The 21265-nt window shown below is 43.1% G+C and overlaps 2 protein-coding genes across 2 annotated transcripts in view; one reads left to right on the top strand and one right to left on the bottom strand.

Moving 5' to 3' along the window:
• The window catches only part of acsl5 (acyl-CoA synthetase long chain family member 5), a 114007-nt gene that overhangs the window by 69099 nt on the left and 23643 nt on the right, over window positions 1-21265 (bottom strand). The gene's annotated exons all lie outside the window — the stretch shown is intronic.
• gucy2g (guanylate cyclase 2g) overlaps window positions 16087-21265 on the top strand; it is a 58666-nt gene continuing 53487 nt past the window's right edge. Inside the window, 2 exon segments of the mRNA XM_072239664.1 lie at window positions 16087-16467; window positions 18507-18855. Coding sequence (XP_072095765.1) covers window positions 16087-16467; window positions 18507-18855 — 730 coding nt within the window.

Raw genomic sequence — 21265 nt, 5'->3', positions numbered from 1 at the left:
CTCAGGTGGTTTGGTACAGCTGGACAAGTTGATTTCGGCACAGACCCGAGCTCGATCCGGCGTATAGTTGGTAGGTCTCAGAAGGATCAGTACTCGAGATTCAGCAGTTTAATTCGATATCAATGGTTTAAATGAGTAAAATGTGTGTGCTCTTTCCTTGTTTGCTGATAATTCAAAGCCAGGTGGGGTTATCAGCTTTGAGGAGGACATGAAGATTCTGCAAGATATACAGAGCTCAAAAAAAAAATGATTCAAGGAGGAGATGGCAGATGGAATGCAATGTGGGCAAGTTTGTAAGCGGCCACTATGGACAGAATAGAAGAGCAGTGTTCCTTTTAATGGCCGGGGGGAGGGGGTGTCTTGCAGCTATTGTTAACATTTTCCACATTGTATAAATATTGATTTGTGGAGGTAATTAAGGAATCTTGTAAACAAGTGAAAGGAAGTTGTTGTGCAGACACATGCAGTTCATCCTAATTAGATTGTTAACATTTAAACCACAAGACCCTAAGACATAGAAGCAGAATTAGACCACTTGTTCCATCGAATTTGCTCCACCATTCGATCATGGCTGATTTATTGTCCCTCTCAACACTATTCTCTTGTCTTCTCCCCATAACGTTTGCCATTGTGTTCTCACGTCACTATGTTATTGCAAAGGAGACCTACACCGACACCTTACTAAACAGGAACCTAGCAACCTCCGTTTTAATTATACAAAATGACTTGGCCTCTACGGTCATCTGTGCTAATGAATTCCACAGTTTTTTCTGTGTCAACTTTCATTGCAAACTTGTTGGAATACAAGAACAAGGAAATTTCATTGTAAGGTACAGCTTTGGTGAGATTACAGCTGGAATGAGTGTGTGATTGCTCTGTTTATCTGAGGCAGGATACATTTTTCTTTAAAATGGTGCAATATTGATCTGCCAGATTAATTGCTAAAATTAGATTAATTGGATTTTGGCCTTTCTTGACCACCTGGTTTCACCTATCAACTTCCAGCTAGCCTTCTCCCCCTCCACCTCCCCATGTTTTCATTATGGCATCTTCCCCCTTCTTTCTCGGTCCTGAAGACGGGTCTCAGCCCAAAACGTTGACTGCTTATTCATTTCCACAGATGCTGCCTGACCTGCCAGGTTCCTCCAGCACTTTTGCTTTGGATTTCCAGCATCTGCAGATTCCCTCGTGTTTATCAATTGGATCTCATTGTCTTTGCGGAGAGATGAATTAAAATATGTGTGTGTATATATATATATATATATATATATATATATGTATATATATATATTATATATCTGAATTCAGAAGAATAATGGATGAACTCATTGAAACCTGAAACTCTGTATTACACAGAGTAGATTTTGAGAAGCTCCTCCCTCTGCCACACTGTCTAACTGTAGATCATTGTTACAAGATTAAACATGAAGAAATAGGACTATGGTGAGGAGAAGCTCCCTTGAGAACCTTTGGAATCCTCTGCATCTGTGGGTGGTCAATCAATGAGCCTGCTTATGACTGACGTCAATAAATTTTAGACACAAAGGAAATTAAGGGTTGTAAAACTAAAAGGGCAAGTTCAGCTGCAATCTTATCAAAAGGCGGAAAAGGTTTGAGGATGTACTGATACATGAGCATGTATATAGTACTGTGCAAAAGTCTGAAACATGCATGTGTAGCTAGTGTGCCTAAGAGTTTTGCACAGCACCCTAGTAATATTACACTGTACTGCTGCTGCAAAAAACAAATTTCATGACATATGTGAGTGATGATAAACCCAATTCAGATATGGGTCTCTGTTGTGTACTGAGATGGGAAGGGGGCAGGGAGAGGCGAATCATGGTTGGGAAAAGGGAAAGGGAGAGGGAAGGAGCGGGAAGGGGTGGGAAGCACCAGAGAGACATTCTGTAATGATCAATAAACCTATTGTTTGGATTCAAATGACCTTGTCTGGTGTCTCAGGGATGGGTGTGCCTGCACCTGTGCCAACACCCACCCTGGCGCTCCTTCACTGCCTTGTGTCCCACATCCCTCCCCTGGCACTCCACCCTCACCATTCCCAACATCCTTTGCTCCCACCAGATTTACAAACTCACTCTCTGCTCCACCTTGACAAATACAATACCGTGCAAAATCTTAGGCACCCTGGCTAGATACATATGCCTACGATTTTTGCACTGTACTATACATGAAACATATCTTAACAATTATGTACAGGTGCATTATGACTGATATTCCCATAGTATCAACAAGTATTATTGGCTGATCTTATGAACATTGAGAACTCTCACGCTAGCTGTATATTAACTTTCAGACAAAAAGAACAAACAAAAAGTTGTGCTACAACTTCATAAGTCACCAGTCAGCTGTCTACTGGAGTACAGGTATTATGTCTGATTCTGGGCATGCCTCAGAAGGGATTCCCTTGGGCAATCATTAAGGAAGACTACCATAATAACAGCAGAGGGAAAGCTCTGGGCTGTTCTCAGAGTGGATTATGTAAAAGGGATATTTAATTGAAGTGTTCAATATTGTAAAGGGTTTTTTAATGGAGCAGAGAAAGAGCTTCCATTTGTAGGAACGTAGAGAAACCAGAGTCACGACAAGTATTGGAAAATCATAAGACCATACGACCTAGGAGCAGAATTAGGTCACTCAGCCCCTTGAGTGTGCTCCATCATTCCATCATGGCTAATCCCAGATCCCACTCAACCCCATACACCTACCTTCTCGCTGCATCCTTTGATGCCCTGACTGATCAGGGAACAATCAACTTCCACCTTAAATATACCCACGGACTTGGCCTCCTCCACATTCAGTAGCAGGGCATTCCACAGATTCACCACTCTCTGGCTAAAAGAAGTTCCTCCTTACCTCTGTTCTAAAAGGTCACCCCTCAATTTTGAGGCTGTGCCCTCTAGTTCTGGATACCCCCTCCATAGGAAATATCCTCTCCACATCCACCCCATCTAGTCCTTTCAACATTCAGTAGGTTTCAATGAGATACCCCTGTATTGTTCTAAATTCCAGTGAGTACAGGCCCAAAACTGCCAAATGCTCCTTATAGTACCTTATAAAGCCTCATCATTATTTCCTTGCTTTTATATTCGATTCCCCTATTACGTACCCCGTAACTGGGTTGCCAAACCAGCAGAAATGGATCACTCAGTTGGAGTCTGGATTACTGGGACTAAGAAAGTTTTATTAAAGAGACAAGCACCACAGTAATCGAAAGGATAATAAATGCAACAGTTCAGCAATGATAAACACACATGTGCACAGAATTAAGATAACAGCATCAATCAAGCTCTATCGTTGTCTAGGGGTAAATGACCAGTTTCAAAGTAACGCAAAGTTCAGTTCAATTTAGTTCAGTTCGCAGTAATCGTTGCCATGGCGATGGACAACGTGAGGGGGGGAGAGAGAGAGAGAACGGGAATGACTGATCATTCAGAAACGGCTTCCACTCACAGACCTGTGATATTGCTCACAAGCAGCTTTCCAGGCGGGTCCTTTGTGATGTCACCTGAGGTCACCGACTGTGACCCCTCCTCCAGATGCGGTCGATCGTCTGCTGTGAACCCGGCACCCAAGCGAGGGTGGACACACATCGGGTTCCCACTGATCGTACCTTTCCACCCTGTGCGTTTAAGGTCCGGTACTTCCCACCAACTCGTGAGAGGCGCACCGCTTCCAGGGTCTCGTTACCTCGGGTGTCGTGTGTGTCCTGCCTTAGCGAACCTGTCCCATTTTATCCCCCTGCTGGGGTATCGCCTGTCCATCACTTCAAACAGTTCAGGGTTCAAAGGGGGAGCCGCTCCAGACAGCTCTCTCTCCCGTCCCTTCATTACACATCTCCAGATCGCCGGTCCATCACTTCAAACAGTTCAGGGTTCAAAGGGGGAGCTGCTCCAGACAGCTCTCTCTCTCTCCCGTCCCTTCATTACACATCTCCAGATGCTGCTTCATTGTTCCTTATCTCTCCTCCCCCTGGGGACAGGTGGCAGACCAACTGTTGATGCCACTGATGCTAACCCAGGCCAGCAAACACCTTAATTTTATGTGTATTCTCGTCACACCCCTAAATAAATGCCACCGTTACATGCAAATTAACCTTCTGGGAATATTGCACGAAGTCCCTCCCAAGTCCCCCTGCACCATTGAAGTTTCAGCCGCCTTCCCCATTTAGATAATAGTCCACATAACTGTTCCTTTTACCAAAATGCATTATCATACATTTCCCAACATTGTATTCCATCTGCCACTTTTTTGCCCATTCTTCCAATCTGTCTAGGTCCGGCTGCAATCGCATTGCTTCCTTAGCACTACCTACCTCCATCTATGTCCGTATCATCCACAAACTTTGCCACAAAACCATCAATTCCATTACCCAAATCACTGACAAACAATGTGAAAAGTAGCGGTCCCAATACTGACCCCTGAGGAACACCACTAATCATTGGCCAACTAGAAAAGGCCCCTTTTATTCTGACTCACTGCCTCCTGCCTGTCAGCCATTCCTCTGTTTATGCCAGTATCTTTCCTGTAAGGCCATAGAATTTTATCTTGTTAAGCAGCCTCATGTGTTGCACCTTATCAAATGCTTTCTGAAAATCCAAGTAAGTGACATCCACTGCCCCTCCTTTGTCCACCCTGCTTGTTACTTCCTCGAAGAACTCTGACAGATTTGTCAGGCAAGATTTCCCTTTACAGAAACCATGCTGACTTTGACTTATTTTATCATTAGTCTCCAAGTACCCCGCAACCTCATCCTTAATATTAGACTCCAACACTTACCCAGACCACTGAGGTTAGGTTAACTGGCCTATAATTTCCTTTCTTTTGCCTTCCTCCCTCTTAAAGAGTGGAGTGATATTTGCAATCTTCCAGTCCTCCAGGGCCATGCCACAATCAAGTGATTCTTGAAAGATCATGACCAATGCATCCATCTTCTCTTCCCCGACCTCTCTCAGGACTCTGGGATGTAGTCCATTTGGTCCAGGTGACTTATCCACCTTAAGACATTTGATTTTGCCCTGCACTCTTTCCTTTGTAATAGCAATGGCACTCATTCCTGCTCCCTGACACTCACGGACCTCTGGCACACTGCTAGTGTCTTCCACAACGAAGTCTGGTGCAAAGTACTCATTAAGTTCACCTGCCATTTCTTTGTCCCCCATTACCACGTCACCAGCATCATTTTCCAGTGGTCTAATATGAACTCTTATCTCTCTTTCACTCTTGAGTGGTGTTGGTAGGGTGAATGAAAGCAGGCTTTTTCAACTGAGGTTAGGCAGGACTATTACTAGAGGTCATGGGTTAAGTGTGAAAGGTGAAAGTTTGAAGGGGAACACATCCATTTCACAGCAAAGGGGAACTCAAAACTAAAGGCATAAGCTTAAGGTGAGAGGAGAAATATTTAATAGGGACCTGAGGGGCAACTTATTGGCATGAATGAAATGAGCTACCAAAGAAAGTGTTTGAGGGAGGTCCAATCACAATATTTAAAAGATATTTGGATAACTGCGTGGATAGAATATAGGCCAAACATGGGTAAATGGGATAAGCTTATTGAGCATCTTGGTTGGCTTAGACAAGCTGAGCCAAGGGCCTGACTCCATGCTCTATGACTCTATGACTAACTGGCATCAGAATTAATGTTCAACTGAAAGAAATAATGAAATTCATCCAACCTAGATCATCTTTATGCTGTAAAAGAATATAGAAACAAAAAGTAGGTTTAAATTGGTTGGCCTCTCGAATATGCTTCATCACTCATAAGATCTGAACTTGGACTAAGCAACACACACAAAATGTTGGAGGAACTCAGCAGGTCAGCCCCATCTATGGAAAAGAGGACGGTCAACGTTGCAACCCAAGACCATTCATCAGGACTGATGACTGTTCACTCTTTCCTAGATGCTGCCTGACCTGCTGAGTTCCTCCAGCACTTTGTATGGTGCTTGGACTTTATGCATTTAAAGATTTTCTCTTGCTTGTGATTGGCCTCAGTACCTCCTTCTGGCTGTTTCCCTGGGACTCTTAATTTCCTTGTAGTTTAATTGAATTCAATTAATCTGTAACTTCGGACACCTGGTATAAAGATTCTCAATCTTCTGAGAAAAGCAAGTCCCTTTATCTCTCTCTCAAATATGTGAGATCTTATTCTGAAACTATACCCTTAATTATAATTCCCCAAATAATGCTCAATCCTCTTTCAATCCTGTCAACTTCTTCAAGAATCTCTTCATAATCTTCATTCTTCCAAACTCCAATAGTTTTCATTCAGCTTACTCAACATTTTTCAAATATCACAAGAAACTTCTGAGCAATGGCTTCATTGCAAGCATATCATTCATTAAATATGGAGACCACATCTACACATCTGTGTCAAGTCCAATCTCACCAGCATCAGAATGGGACAGCATGGTAGTGTAGTGATTAGCAAAACACTTTACAGTACCAGCGACCCAGGTTCAATTCCCGTCGCTGCCTGTAAGGAGTTGAAATTGAAATTGAAATAGCTTATTTGTCATGCACCAATACAGCGAAAATGAGTTTGCAACTCTCATACTCAATGCTATAAAACAACAAATAAAATAAATAAACAATAAATAAAATCAAGTAACCAGCCAGTACAAGCAACGTCCAGCACAACTCAGATGCAGGACAGCCATAAAACCAGTATTAAAGTAGCAGTGTAACAAATTTATGGATGATGCTTGATCGATTGGTTCAGAGCAATTATAGCTCTGGGGAAAAAGCTATTTTTCATTCTGGAAGTGCGGGCATAGAAAATCTTATAACGTCTGCCAGATGGAAGAAGTTCAAACAGAAGATTGCATGGGTGTGTATTGTCCTTATAGATGCTTGTAGCTTTCCTTAGGCACCAAGAACTCTAGGTTCTCCCTGTGAACGGGTGCTCCAGTTTCCTCTAACAGTCCAAAAATGTATTGTTTAGTAGGTTAGTAAGTTGTCCTGTGATTAGGATTGGCTGGGCAGCATGACTTGAAGGGCCAGAGGGACCTCCTCTGTATGGTATCTCAATAAATAATTTTGAAACTTTCTGAGTTTATATCTTTGCACAAAGGCTGACATCCTATTACTTGCCATAGCCAAATGATTGTAATTTTGAGGGAACGTTACTATGGATGGTCAATCTGACTTTATGCAGGGCAGGTCATGCCTTATAAACTTGACTGAGTTTTTTGAGGAGGTAGTGAAGATGACTGAAGAGGGTATAGGACATTGGATGCTGTCTACATGAACTTCAGTAAAGCATATGGCAAGGTTGACTGGAAGATTAAGACATGTGGAATCCACAATGACATAGCAGACTGGGCTAAAAGGTATTAGCTGTTCAGAGAGATTAAGCAAGCTTGGATTGTTTTCCCTGAACCCGGAGGCAGAGGGAACCTGAAAGAAGTCTGTAAAGTTATGAGAGGCTTCGATAAGATAGAGAGTCAGAGTCATTTTTGCAGGATGGAAATGTGAAATACTGGAGCAGGGGTTCCCAAACTTTTTAAACCATGGACCAATGCCATTAATCATTAACCAGGCCTGGGAACCCCTGCTCTAGAGGCTCACAGGTGAGAAAAGCAGATATGATATGGATGTTCAAGGAGCAGTTAGACAGGCTCATGAATTTGCAGAAGATAGCAGAAGAATATAGTTCATGTGTGGGCAGGTGAGATGAATTTATCTGGCATCATAGTATCCCTGTATTGTACTGTTCTGTCTTTCTGTGTATTAGAATCCCCAGATCATTTTATACCACAACATTTGATAGGCAGGGTGTCAGGACAAAAGGCGAGGGTCGGGCCAGTTCTGCTCGCTGCTCTGCACTGAGCTGAGGCTGTGGCCTGCTCAGGCTGCTCCAGGCTTCGTGGCTGCAGCCTCTGCAATGTTTACTCTGCTACGTGTGGAACTGAGCCTGAGGCTGTGGCCTGCTCCAGGCTTCGTGTCTGAGGACTCACTTTCATTCTGAATGCTATTTGCTTACTTTTATTCTTTGCACAATGTGTATTTTTCCCTCTTTTTCTCTCTCTCTCTCTCTGCATATTGTGTGTTTGATGGTCTTTTTATTTAATGTGTTCTTTTGGATTTCTTGTTTTGTTAGGAGGTGTATCTCAAGGTTGAAAAAATGTATACATACTTTGATAATAGATGTACTTTGAACGTGAGTCTTACTAGTTTAATGCCCTGACGTTCAGATTTCAGAGTTCAGAGTATCTCACACTTCTGCTCAATGGTTCTGAGCTGGAGATGCTCAAACATTTCTTGCAGATGTAGGTCTTCCTTCTACCTCAAGGCTACTGTGTAAGATAGATATAAAAAAAAATCCCACTACATTCTCCAGAGAAGACTACAGGAACTCTTTCCAAAGTCATGGCTACTTTTTTTCCTGATAACTTTCCACATTCTTTCGTGGGCTCACTTCTCCTGCATTATGACAGTAACTGCAGATCTCCAATAGTTCATTGACTACACAATATTTTAAATTAATCTAACTGCAGGTTATATTTCTGTGTTTAATTGCTTGAAATAAGAAAAGGCTGTGGGAAATTTTATCAAAGTACAGTATCAGGCACCTTTGACTTTTGATATCTTGATACATTGTTTTGATAGGATATCTGGTCTCTCAGCGATCTTGGAGTATGAAACCATCCCACTGATAAACACAAGTGGAATGCTTTAAATGAACCTTTGGAACTTGAAGAGTTTAAATTTAGTTTTTGTGGAATAATTCTAACAATTGAAGTCATGCTTGGACCCCCAAATTTAATTGTTAAAACTGATATCTATTTAGAGCAGGGTTTCTCAAACTTTATAATGCCATGAATCCCTACCATCAACAGAGGGGGTCCGTAGACCCCAGAAAGGGAACACCTGGGTGAGTTGGTTTCTTGAACAATAAGCTGTATACCTTAAAAAAAAAGCTTAAAATGGGTATATATTAACCATATCTGTGTTTCAGGTAAAGCTCCTCCCTGTCCCTGATATTTTAGGGTGCCACAGACTTACTCTCCTGCTAAATGACTCTGAGTTGGTGACACACAAAGCAGTCCTTGTATGTGTCGGAACTAGAAAGGTCTGTTCATCGTCAGAGTGAAGAAAAGAGCTTGAAAAATTACTACTGACTCCACCCACCCGAGCAGTCACCTAGTCACCAAATTGCCGTCAGGGAGACGCTAGAAGTCCATCACCACAAGGACTACACATTACCTCCAAGGTTTCTTTCTTGTAGCCATCCAACTTCTTAACAAAACTCACTTGGGTGTAATTCCCCAACTATCCCTGCACAATATCTGATAAATCAGGAGTTCCCAACCTTGTTTATGCAGGAAGATTTTTCTCGATGTTGGGGAAGTCCAGAACGAGGGGTCACAGTTTGAGGATAAAGGGGAAGCCTTTTAGGACTGAGATTAGGAAAAACTTCTTCACACAGAGAGTGGTGAATCTGTGGAATTCTCTGCCACAGGAAACAGTTGAGGCCAGTTCATTGGCTATATTTAAGAGGGAGTTCGATATGGCCCTTGTGGCTAAAGGGATCAGGGGGTATGGAGAGAAGGCAGGTACAGGGTTCTGAGTTGGATGATCAGCCATGATCATACTGAATGGCGGTGCAGGCTCGAAGGGCTGAATGGCCTACTCCTGCACCTATTTTCTATGTTTCTATGTTTCTATGTTTCTATGGAGCAATACCATGAAGCAAGGGGTCCAGGGACCCCATGTTTGGAACCCCTGTGTTAAATGGACTTTCCTGCTCTCCTTGATCTGTTGATAACTATTAAGTCTGTTCATATAGTCACATTTATTTAAGTTTGATTATTGATATTTGCACATGATTGTTGATTGCTCATAGCTGTTTGCACTATTGTCTTGTAAATTATTGGTTGCTATTGTGTTCGCTGTTATGGTATTGTCCTGTGTGTTACGTATGCTTGCACCAAACCACAAACAATTCTGTTAAGTTTCACATACGAGCAATAAAGAGATTCTGATCTACTTTCAAGTCAGCACATACTATAGTGCTGGGGCATGCCCATCTTGCTTTAATTTAGTTGATAACCCAATCTAAAGCCTGTTAAGTAGCTCTCCTTATGCATTTGATTCATTGAGTAGCTCCTCCGCTGGGCTGTGATGTCACATTTTCAGACTCTCCCCTACACTCCACTGTCATTTCCTTCGTGTCCAGGTGCACTTTGCTTCCAATAGTACACGTTTCATATTGACCTGTCCTTTGTTCTACTTATTTTGAAATGACTGCAAATATTGAATGGAAGTCTGCTGTTAATTAGTTACCAATGATTAAAAAGCTTCTATCAACCTATGCAAAAGTCATCTAGGCTCCTATGTTTTTATTACCTTCGCCAGTATATTTGCCAGAGATGATAAAGTAAAAGGTTATAGGAGACCCCTAAGTGCAAGGTAAAAGGAAATTTGTAAATGTTGGCAAAGGGCAAAAGGACACAAAACAGAATTATAATGAAGCTGTTGGTTGGAACCAAATGGCAGGAGGGACTTGATAAAAGAACGGACAGGTACAATGTTTACAGTTGCTTGTAGGGGATGGTAGGATCAATGAAAACTACCTCACTACATTTATAGTGCCCTGAATGTGTAACCACTCCATGCTCAGAGTAATCGTGGTCTGCAAACTGGAGGCAGAGGCAGATGGTTCTCAGTATTTTGCAACACTAAAAACATCATTTAAATATAAGTGCAATATTGGGCTTAGTCATCTTCCAGTCCACCTGGTTGTAGCACTGTCACCTATGAGCCAAATTCAGCATCCAGTTTTTAATATGGCCTCTTGGAAATTAGCTTCCTACTGTCAATTTTCATTACTGTTTAAAATATTTTGTCTCATTGCTGTGTTTGTTCAGCAATCCCTTTCTGTCATTCATTTCACTGTTAGATTTCTCCTATTTCCATCTCCTCCTGCCTCTCCTGCTCTTCACATTCAATTCAGAGAGCCCATGGTAGGACATTGCTTTAGAATTCAAACAGTGCTGGTTGAGCGTGAATTATCAAGACTTCATCCACCTCATCAAGAAAGCTTCCTTGTATCCACAGCAGCTCCAGGAGTTGTACTACTGATAAATGCACCGCAGGGCTGGCTGTTCCCTTAATTATGGACACTATCATTGTCTTTAGGTTTAACTCCTCCTCAACTTTTCCATCTACTGACATTGCAGGTATACAGATAGAACTGCATTATCAAAATACAATATATTTGGTATTTTCTTTCAACAAAGGAGCTCAGCACTTTTGACTGCGTTTCCAAGGGTCCATTGTATTCTTGAGGACATCAAGATACTCTCTAAACCATTAGGGTCACCAGCTAATGGATTTGGTACACTGCTAGATTCTGCAGAGGCAACTCTGAAGAGCTGGAGAAATTCCTTTTAGATTATTCAAAGACAACATCATTGTTAATTTCCTAACTACCATCAGGTCCCAAAACATCATAAGATCCTCCCCACAGACAGCGACAAAACAAAGAGCCACAGAACCAACCCGTTCAAAGAAAAATATCAAATCCTCTCCTCATGCATACAGCAACAAAAAAAAAATGAAAACACGGAACTTAAGACAAAATCAAAAGGCATATTTCAGTTCAGCTCAGTGTTCTGAGGATGTGAGGAGAATGTTTTGTCTTGTGTAAGAATCCAGATCTGGGATGACCCTAAGCTTATCCGTCTAAAGCAGAGATGAGATGAACATTTTTTCCCCTCAGATGTTTGTGAATTATTGGAAATCTTTACCTCAAAGGGTGAAAGAAGCAGACTGTTTGATAAGGGAGAGATACAAAAATGTGAGTAGACAGGAGTATAGATTTGCCTGTGATCTGATTCAGTAGCAAATCAGCTGTGAAGGGCCGAGTGGCCTACTCCTGCTCTTAGTTTATATGTTCATATTTTGTACCGTGTGCCGCACTGTTCCATCGTAAAATCAGTGAATCATGCAAGACAGGAAGGCTGGGCTTGAGTCATCATGGCCTATCATAGTTCTTCGTTATTATTACTGGATTGGGCCCAACTCTTTCCCAGTCCTCACACTCTCTTATTGTTATTTTTTTCTGAGTATTTATCTTACTCTCTTTTCAATTACATTATTAAATTTGCAAGGTACATATGCTGCATACAACCCTGAAACTTGTCTTCCCCACAGACAGCCGCAAAACAAAGAGCCACGGAACCAACCCGTTCAAAGAAAACTATCAAACCCTCCCCTCATGCATACGGCAACAAAAATAAGTGAAAACACGGAATTTGAGACAAAATCAAAAGGCATATTTCAGTTCAGCTCAGTGTTCATTATTCAGCAATCCAATAAATCGTCCAAAAGTAGCAACAGGAAAGGAGTGACCAGAACTAAAACACATCATAAACCAGAACTAGAGCCCAACTCTACAAACCACAGTGATTAGACCTTGGTCCAGCACCATTCGTTCCAGATCACAGCAACCTGCTGTACCAAAGAATGCTTCTCCATTTCAATAATGCCTCTTTTGCCAGCTGCTTTAAATCCATTTCAAATTCTGGTTAAAGCCTGTTCAGACGCCAGAAACCCGGGGAGGGTCTTCTTTGCTCAAGGAGTGGTGGGAGTGTGCATCGAGCTGCCAGTTGAAGTGGTGGATGCGGGTTCGATTGCAACAGTTAAGAGAAGATTGGGTAGGTACGTGGACAGGAGTGGTCTAGAGGACCATGTGGTAGGCAGAACAGCAGTTCAGCATGGACTACATGGGTCTGTTTCTGTGCTGTAGTGCTCTGTGACTCAATATTTTTGTATATAATTGCAGCTGAATTATGACTTAACCCCTATTAAGGTCAGCAAATATTTAAATTTTGCCATTTAACTTTGCACTTTTCTACAATAAGTGAGCATTAAATGGGGAGCATATTTTTCCACATGCCCTATTAGCCAAGATGTGGGGCTCAAAACTAGTTCAAGTTAATAAAATGGCCCAACCCTACAATATTGTATGAGTGGGTTCCTGAATGCTCACTTATTCTTCCTTACCGCAGAATTTACCTCATATCAGCCTTCCTGCCCAATTCCATTTCCCTCGATTGCACTGGGCCCCAGCAGTCTCAGTACCTCAGTCTTGAACGCCCTCAGTAATTGAGCATCTGCAGCCTCTGGGCTGGAATAAAACTCTCTCAATGCTGTTCCTCCATCCTTCACTGTCTCCCTACTCCTATGTCCTTCTCCTTTCCTTCAGTAGGCAGCTGCTCTGCACCTGCTGGCACTACCAAACTGAGGGGCAGAAACGTCACCATCAATCCAAAATTATTTATTTACTCAACTGTCCAGTCAACACCTTTGACCTTATTTTCTGAACAACCGAATGAATTTATCTCTCTTGGACAATGAAGGCAGGGGTAATCAGAGACAGGTTCCTGAAGGTTGTTATGGCTGGGGGGAGGTAGTAGAGACAAGCTCCCACTACCTATTAAATGTTCCCAAGAACATGCATCTCAGACAGCCTCTGACAACCAAGTCCAGCTCCCGGCCTTCACATGTGTCTTAGCTACTAAACCTGACGGAACTGCTTCTATTGGCAGCAGAAGGTGCAAAGGTGGGTAACTAGTATGTTAAAACCAGTCGCTTCGGGCAGATTCAGCTCGTAAGTCGTGGTTGGCAGCTCATCTAGGAGAAGGATCTCAAAACTCTGCTGCCTTGGGGCTATACCCACTCATGGGGAAGACTTCGGGAGTAATCCCCGAAGGAAAATCCAGAGCTGGAGTTGCTTAGGCAATCCGACATGGAGTTCAATGCCAACTGGCAACTCCTGATATGCTGCTGGTGCCAAACTGTATCAGTCTCTGCCGTTCCTTTGGGTTCATCAGCCACGTGGAGAGGGGGAACCTGCTACACGGGCAACAGCTTGCTCTCCACATCGTACTGCCCTGGCTTGTGTAGACAGCAAGGACTCAACATCCATGGCTGACCCTGGTCAACGGAGGGCCTGCTAGATCAGAGGCCGGAAGCTTATAACAGCTAAAGAGAGCCCATCAAAGTAGGAAGCTAGGAGTGCACAAGAGGTACAATGAAATTGTGAACACATGAAGTTTGAAAAGATATTGATAAACACAGACAAGGATAGTCCTCAGATGGCAAAACGAGGGGGCATCTAGTGGGATAGTACGTGTAAATGCATGCTATTTATTTGTTTGTTTATTTATTTTATTTTTATTTAGCAATACAGTGCAGAATAGTCCCTTCCAGGCCTTTGAACCGCACCACCCAGCATCCCCTACCCCGACAACCCCCCGATTTAACCCTGAACGAATCATGGGACAATTTAAAATGAGCAATTAACCGACTAACTGGTATGTCTTTGGACTGTGGGAGGAAACTGGAGGACCCAGAGAAAGCCCATGCCTTCCACTGGGAGGACACACAGCCTCCTTACAGAGGACACCAGAATGGAACTCCCAGCTCTGATCCCCCGAGCTGTAGTAGGGTGCACTAACCGCTCTGTTACCATGGTGCTCTGTGTACAGTAAAGCGAGTATCATAATGACCCAAGACCAATTAAACCGCTCCTGGTGATTTTAAAAAAGTCAATGTTTATACATCTGGAAGAATCTATACCAACTCCATGTACCTATCTAACAGGCTTTTAAAAGACCCTATTGTATCTGCTTCCACCACCGCCACCAGCAGTACATTCCACGCACCCACCACTCTCTGTGTAAAAAACTTACCCCTGACATCCCTCTGGTACCCATTTCCCCAGCACCTTAAAACTATGCCCCCTTGTGCTAGCCATTTCAGCCCTGGGAAAAAGCCTCCGACTATCCACACGATCAATGCCTCTCATCATCTTGTACACCTCTATCAGGTCACCTCTCATCCTCCGTCGCTCCAAAGAGGAAAGGCCAAGTTCACTCAACCTATTCTCATAAGGCATGCTCCCCAATCCAGGCAACATCCTTGTAAATCTCCTCTGCACCCTTTCTATGGTTTCCACATCCTCCTGTAGTGAGGCGACCAGAACTGAGCACAGTACTCCAAGTGGGGTTTGAGTGGTGCCACAAAAAGGCAGCATCCATCATTAAGGACCCCCATCACCCAGATCATACCTTGTTCTCATTGCTACCATCAGGATGGAGGTACAAGAACCCGAAGGCACTCACTCAATGATTCAGGAACAGCTTCTTCCCCTCTGCCATCAGCTTTCTGAATGGACATTGAACCCATGAACACTACCTCACTAGTTTTTATTTGCACTAATTTAATTTAACTATCTTATACACAACACACACACACACTTAGAGTAATTCTCATTTTTTTCCTCAATTATGTATTGCATTGTACTGCTGCCTCAAAGACAAATTTCATGACATATCCTGTTTATATTAATCCTGATTTTGCATAGGAGAGGGGCAAAGTGAGCAAGCAAAGAAAAGCAACTTGTAGTACCCAGGAACACACACAAAATGCTGGAGTTTCAGCCCAGAACGTCAACTGTACTCTTTTCCTAGATACAAAATAATCTGCAGATGCTGTTATCAAAGCAACACTTTCAGTATGCTGGATGAACTCAGCAGGTCGGGCAGCATCAGTTAGAAACGATGAGTCGACGTTTCAGGCCAGAACCCTTCGTCAGGACTGAAGAATGAAAGTCCTCTTCAGTCCTGACGAAGGGTTCCGGCCCGAAACGTCGACTCATGGTTTCTAACTGATGCTGCCCGACCTGCTGAGTTCATCCAGCGTACTGAAAGTGTTGCTCTTTTCCTAGATGCTGCCTGGCCTGCTGAGTTCCTCCAGCATCTCGAGTGTGTTGCTCGGGTTTCCAGCATCTGCAGATTTTCTCTTGTTTGTGATTGTAGTACCCAGGTGCAACTTCCTGAGCTTATTTGTTTCAACCTGTGCCTAACACTTAAATCAAAGTCATTACCTAGGAGTCAGGAAGTTTTGTTAATTAGCGACAAAACAGTCCCTGTACTGCTAAAAACACTTGAGGATTAACACATCCACCTGTGCGTTGGATATAAATACAAGTGAGGGCAGGTTGTATCATTGTCTGAGAAACTGACTGCAGAAGCCTCAACACTCAATATTTGAGAGATGATGCCAAAGAAATCCAGGTTTAATCAGAAGCAGATTTGTTTGTATCATTATGGGAAACAACATGCAAAAGTTGAGTTATTAGTTCTTTTTATGGCCTTTTTACTTCCCAATTGCGCTGGGGTCTCTAAAATCTACCTCGGACTTCAGGTTCCCAGAAACATCTCCTTCCCCTTCAGTGCCTTGAAGCTGGGATCTGCCATCCAGATCGCTGTAGACAAAATAAATTCAGACCCCTTCCTCCTGCCAAATCACACGTTGGACTTTGTGTACGCCGACAGTGACTGCCACCCCAAGGTGTCCCTTCGTGAATTCGTTCACCAGACCCAGAGGTACAATATTCCTGCTCTGTTTGGACCAGCTTGTGCAGAAGTGTCAGAGGTAAGAGACTAGTTAGAGAGGACTTCGTGTTTAGTAATTAATAAATTATCATCTGTTAAATGATATATGCTGAAAAACGAACATAATTAGAATTATTAGGAAAGGGAAATTCAGCTCAGACGTGATATCTTAGCTTGAGGAGAAAAACAGAACCAATTAAACTTAATTTTTTTAATATTTGGATCATTTTGAAGGAGAAAGGAGGTAGGTTCAAGGGAGATGTGAGAGGTAAGTTTTTTTACTCAGGGAGTGCTGGATGCCCGGAATGTGCTGCCTGGTCTGGTGGTAGAGGCAAATACATTAGACGCTGTAAAAAGACGTTTGGGTAGGGACATGGGTGTCAGGAAGATGGGGACATGGGGACATGATGTAAGTTGGAGGGATTAGTGTTGAGTGTTTTTGATTTGCTTTTTGGCAAATTCAGCACAACATTGTGGGCCAAATGGCCTGCTCCTGTGTTGTACTCTTCTATGACCTATATTCTATAACAATTATTTTCTCTGTTTTTGGTTGTGTTGATTATTTTTACATAGACGCTGAAACTAAAGGACCTGTGGATAACAAACATCCTAAAAAAGCAGCTAATTATCTGATATTATGGGTGTTGGGGTGCAGGAGGTGTCCAGGGTAGGATAGCACTCTGGTGAAGGGGCTGTTTGTGTCCATTCTGGGCAGCTCACTCACCTTTGGTCCCCACCAGACACTCAGCTCCCACCTGTGGCTCCAAGTAGCTGTTTGCATGTGACAGCGGCCACGCCCCGGTACACTGGTTCGACAGGCGGGCTAAACCAGGTAAAGGTAGCCTTCAGCCTCGTACCCTGGTGAGACAGGGACATGCTTGTCCTAGCACGTGAAGTCAGCTCTGGTGGACTGAGCAGATGAGATCTAGAGTGAGATCCAAAGGCCAGGAAGGTGGGTCTGCACTGCTCTGCGGAGAGCGAAAGGCATGATGAGACACAGAAGACGTCACGGTCATCCATTGAACCAAGGGAGACACCAAAAAACACACAAAATACTGGAGGAACTCAACAGCCAGGCAGCATTTATGGAAAAGAGTAAACAGTTGATGTTTCGGGCCAAGACCTGTTGAAGAGCCCTGATGAAGGGCCTTGGCCTGAAACGTCGACTGTTTACTCCTCCATAGATGCTACCTGCCCTGCTGAGTTCCTCCAGCTTCTTGTGTGTGTTACTTTACAGAATTTCTTGTGTTTGTGATGGAAGACCCCAGTTTGTGACACTTGTTCGTCGTAGTGGACCCAGACTTCCGAGGTCCAGAGAGTGGAACTGCCTCAGTTCAATAGCTTTTCCACTTTAAATACTCTCCCGCACAGGTTTCCTGTCATCGTTGGACACAGAGCACAATAACCACCATGATGGACTGAATGGGCAGATATGAGGGCAGTTTCAGGAGATTTCCAGATATAAATGATTAAAAAGCAAGAGAGGGATTGCATAAACTCAGAAAACAAATTGCTTTCAAAGGCAATAAAATGAAATTAGACACCATAAAAATTAATGAAACTTGAAACTAAAAACAAAAAGGAAACAAAAAGATTGATGTGGGAAAGGGACACTTAAAGTGGAGAAAATTTGAAGTAATGAAGTAAGATGAAGAATCTTATCTTCTGTGCGACACAGAAGAAACAGGGCACTACAGTAGCGTAGCAGCACAGCGTATCACAGCTTGGGGAGTCAGAGTTCAGAATTCAGATCCAGCATCCTCCGTAAGGAGCTTGCCCGTTCACCCTGTGGAATGTGTGGGTTTTCTCCGGGTGCGCCAGTTTCCTCCCACAGTCCAAAGACGTATGGGTTAGTAGGTTAATCGGTCATTGTAAATTGTCCCGTGATTAAGCTGGGGTTTGAATCGGGGGTTGTCGGGGATTGCTGGGTGGCGTAGCCACACTGTATCTCTAAATAAGTAGTAGACAAGGGAGTGATTAGCGGTAGAAAAGCTAATTAGATCCTTCATTACCAAGTTTGTTGCATCACTTTTTGTTAAATCCACTGTGCATTGACTCCCCCTGGGAATTGCTCTTTAGATTATAGGTCTGCTTGCCTCTCAGTGGAACATCCCTGTCTTTGGATTTGCGGGTCAGTCACTTGCATTCGATGACTTCTACGTGTATGACACCTACGTGAGTCTGCTGTCTTCACTCCAGAACATGGGGAACGTCCTCACTAAAACATTGCATTTCTTCGGCTGGAGGCATGTTGTCCTCTTGGGAGGGTCTGCTGAGCAAACCATGTGGGACATGACTGAGGAGCTCTGGAAAATCATTGCGAAAGAGCTGCAAGCCAACTTCACCATAACAGCTCAGGTCCGATACGACACAGGCAACACGGCCCTTCATCAGATAAAGCTCAAGGAAGCTGTAGCTTCAGCGAGCAGTAAGTGTTACTTATTATCCTGTACCACCACTTAGTTTGCATTTATTAATCGATTAAATCTACAGCCTTCCAAGCAAATTAAAGATAACATAGAAGTCATAGAAAAGTACAACATAGAAACAGGTCCTTTGGTCCATCTAGTCTGTGCTGAAACATTTAAACTGCCTACTCCCGTTGACCTGCTCCTGGACTCCTGTATTCAGTGCATTGATCTATGAAGGCTAATATACCAAAAGCTCTCTTTATGATCCTGTCTACCTGTGCCACCATTTTCGATGAATTATGGACCTGTATTCCCAGATCCTTTTGTTCTACAGCACTCCTCAGTGCCCTCCATACCCCTACCATCCATGTACCTACCTAAACTTCTCTTAAATGTTGAAATCGAGCTCAAATGCTGGCAGCTCTTTCCACACTTTCCAGACCTTCTGAGTGAAAAAGTTTCCCCTCATCGTCCCCTTAAACATTTCACCTTTCACCCTTAACCCATGACTTCTAGTTTTTGTCCCACCCAACCTCAGTGGAAAAAGCCTACTTGTATTTACCCTATCTATACCCCCCAATTTTGTGCACTACTATCAAATCTCCCCTTAGTCTTCTTCATTCCTAGGACAAAAGTCCTATCTTTCCTTATAACTCAGGTCCTCCAGTCCCATCAAAGTCCCTGTAAATTTTCTCTGTACTCTTTCAACCTTATTTTACACTTTTCCTGTAGGAAGGTGATCAAAACTACACACAATACTCCAAATTAGGCCTCACCAACATCTTATACAACTTCAACATAACACCCCATCTCCTGTATTCAGTGCATTGCTCTATGAAGGCTAATAGACCAAAAGGTCTCTTTATGACCCTGTCTACCTGTGCCACCACTTTCAATGAATTATGGACCCGTATTCCCAGATCTCTTTGTTCTACAGCACTCCTCAGTGCCCTACCGTTCACTGTGTAAGACCCACTGGGCTAGGTCCTACTGAATTGCTAATACAAGTGAAAACCTCTTCAAATATTTGTGCAAGTGAAAGTACTACTAATATACCTGCTATCGAAACATTTGACTGCTGTCAAAAGCCATTCACCCATCACCTTGTTACCAGGTAGTTAAACAGTTCTTCATTTTCAAATTTCTTCTGTTTGTTCTTGATTATCTTCAAAACATAACATCTACCGCTTGCTTCTCCTGAAGTCCACAAGATCTGTTCCCACCCTTTCAATTCTGACCATTTCTCCTTCCAGAATTAAACTGTTTGATCTTCAGTGAGGTTAAGTCCAATCGCTCAGACCTTCTAAACTTAGTCCCCTCACTTTTTCTTCTGTTAAGACAGACCCTAAGCTTGCCTCATTATAGAACTCAGTCAAATCACTTCCTAAATGTATTTTGGGATGATTTGCTTTGACAAGAAAACTACTTACAATATAATTGATAACAAAGCCATCAATTCCATTATCCAAATCATTGACAAACAACGTGAAACCTGGTATCACAACCTGGTATGAAAGTTGTCCTGTCCAAGACCAGAAGAAGCTGCAGAAGATCGTTAACACGGCACAGCACATCACAAAAACCAATCTTCTGTCCTTGGACTCACTTTACACCGCATGCTGTCGGAGCAGTGCTGCCAAGATAATCAAGGACACGACCCACCCAGCCAACACACTTTTCGTCCCTCTTCCCTCCGGGAGAAGGCTCAGGAGCTTGAAGACTCGTACGGCCAGATTTAGGAACAGCTTCTTTCCAACTGTGAAATGGATCCTGACTGCTGAACGGATCCTGACCCAGATCTGGGCCGTACCCTCCAAATATCCGGACCTGCCTCTTGGTTTTTTTTGCACTACCTTACTTTCCATTTTTCTATTTTCTATTTATGATTTATAATTTAAATTTTTAATATTTACTATCGATTTGTAATCCAGGGAGCGGGAAGTGCAGAATCAAATATCACTGTGATGATTGTACGTTCTAGTATCAATTGTTTGATGACAATAAAGTATAAAAGTAGCAGTCCCAATACTGGTCCCTGAGGAACATCACTAGTCACTGGCAGTCAAACAGAAAAGGTCCCTTTTTATTTCCACTTGCTGCCTCCTGCCTGTCAGCCATTCTGCTCTCCTTTCCAGTATCTTTCCTGTAACACCATAGGATTTTATCTTGTTCAGCAGCCTCATGTGTGGCACCTTATCAAATGCCTTCTGAAAATCCAAGTAAGAACATCGACGACTCCTCCGTAGAGATTGTTAACAGCACCAAATTTCTTGGTGTTCACCTGGCGGAGAATCTCACCTGGTCCCTCAACACCAGCTCCATAGCAAAAAGAAGCCCAGCAGCATCTCTACTTTCTGCGAAGGCTGAGAAAAGTCCATCTCCCACCCCCCATCCTCACCACGTTCTACAGAGGTGTATTGAGAGCAT

This window comes from Mobula birostris, chromosome 21 (genome assembly GCF_030028105.1).
Source record: "Mobula birostris isolate sMobBir1 chromosome 21, sMobBir1.hap1, whole genome shotgun sequence".
Classification (NCBI taxonomy): Eukaryota; Metazoa; Chordata; class Chondrichthyes; order Myliobatiformes; family Myliobatidae; genus Mobula; species Mobula birostris.
Note: the sequence above shows the minus strand (reverse complement) of the source record. Positions and strands in the feature narration are given on the sequence as shown.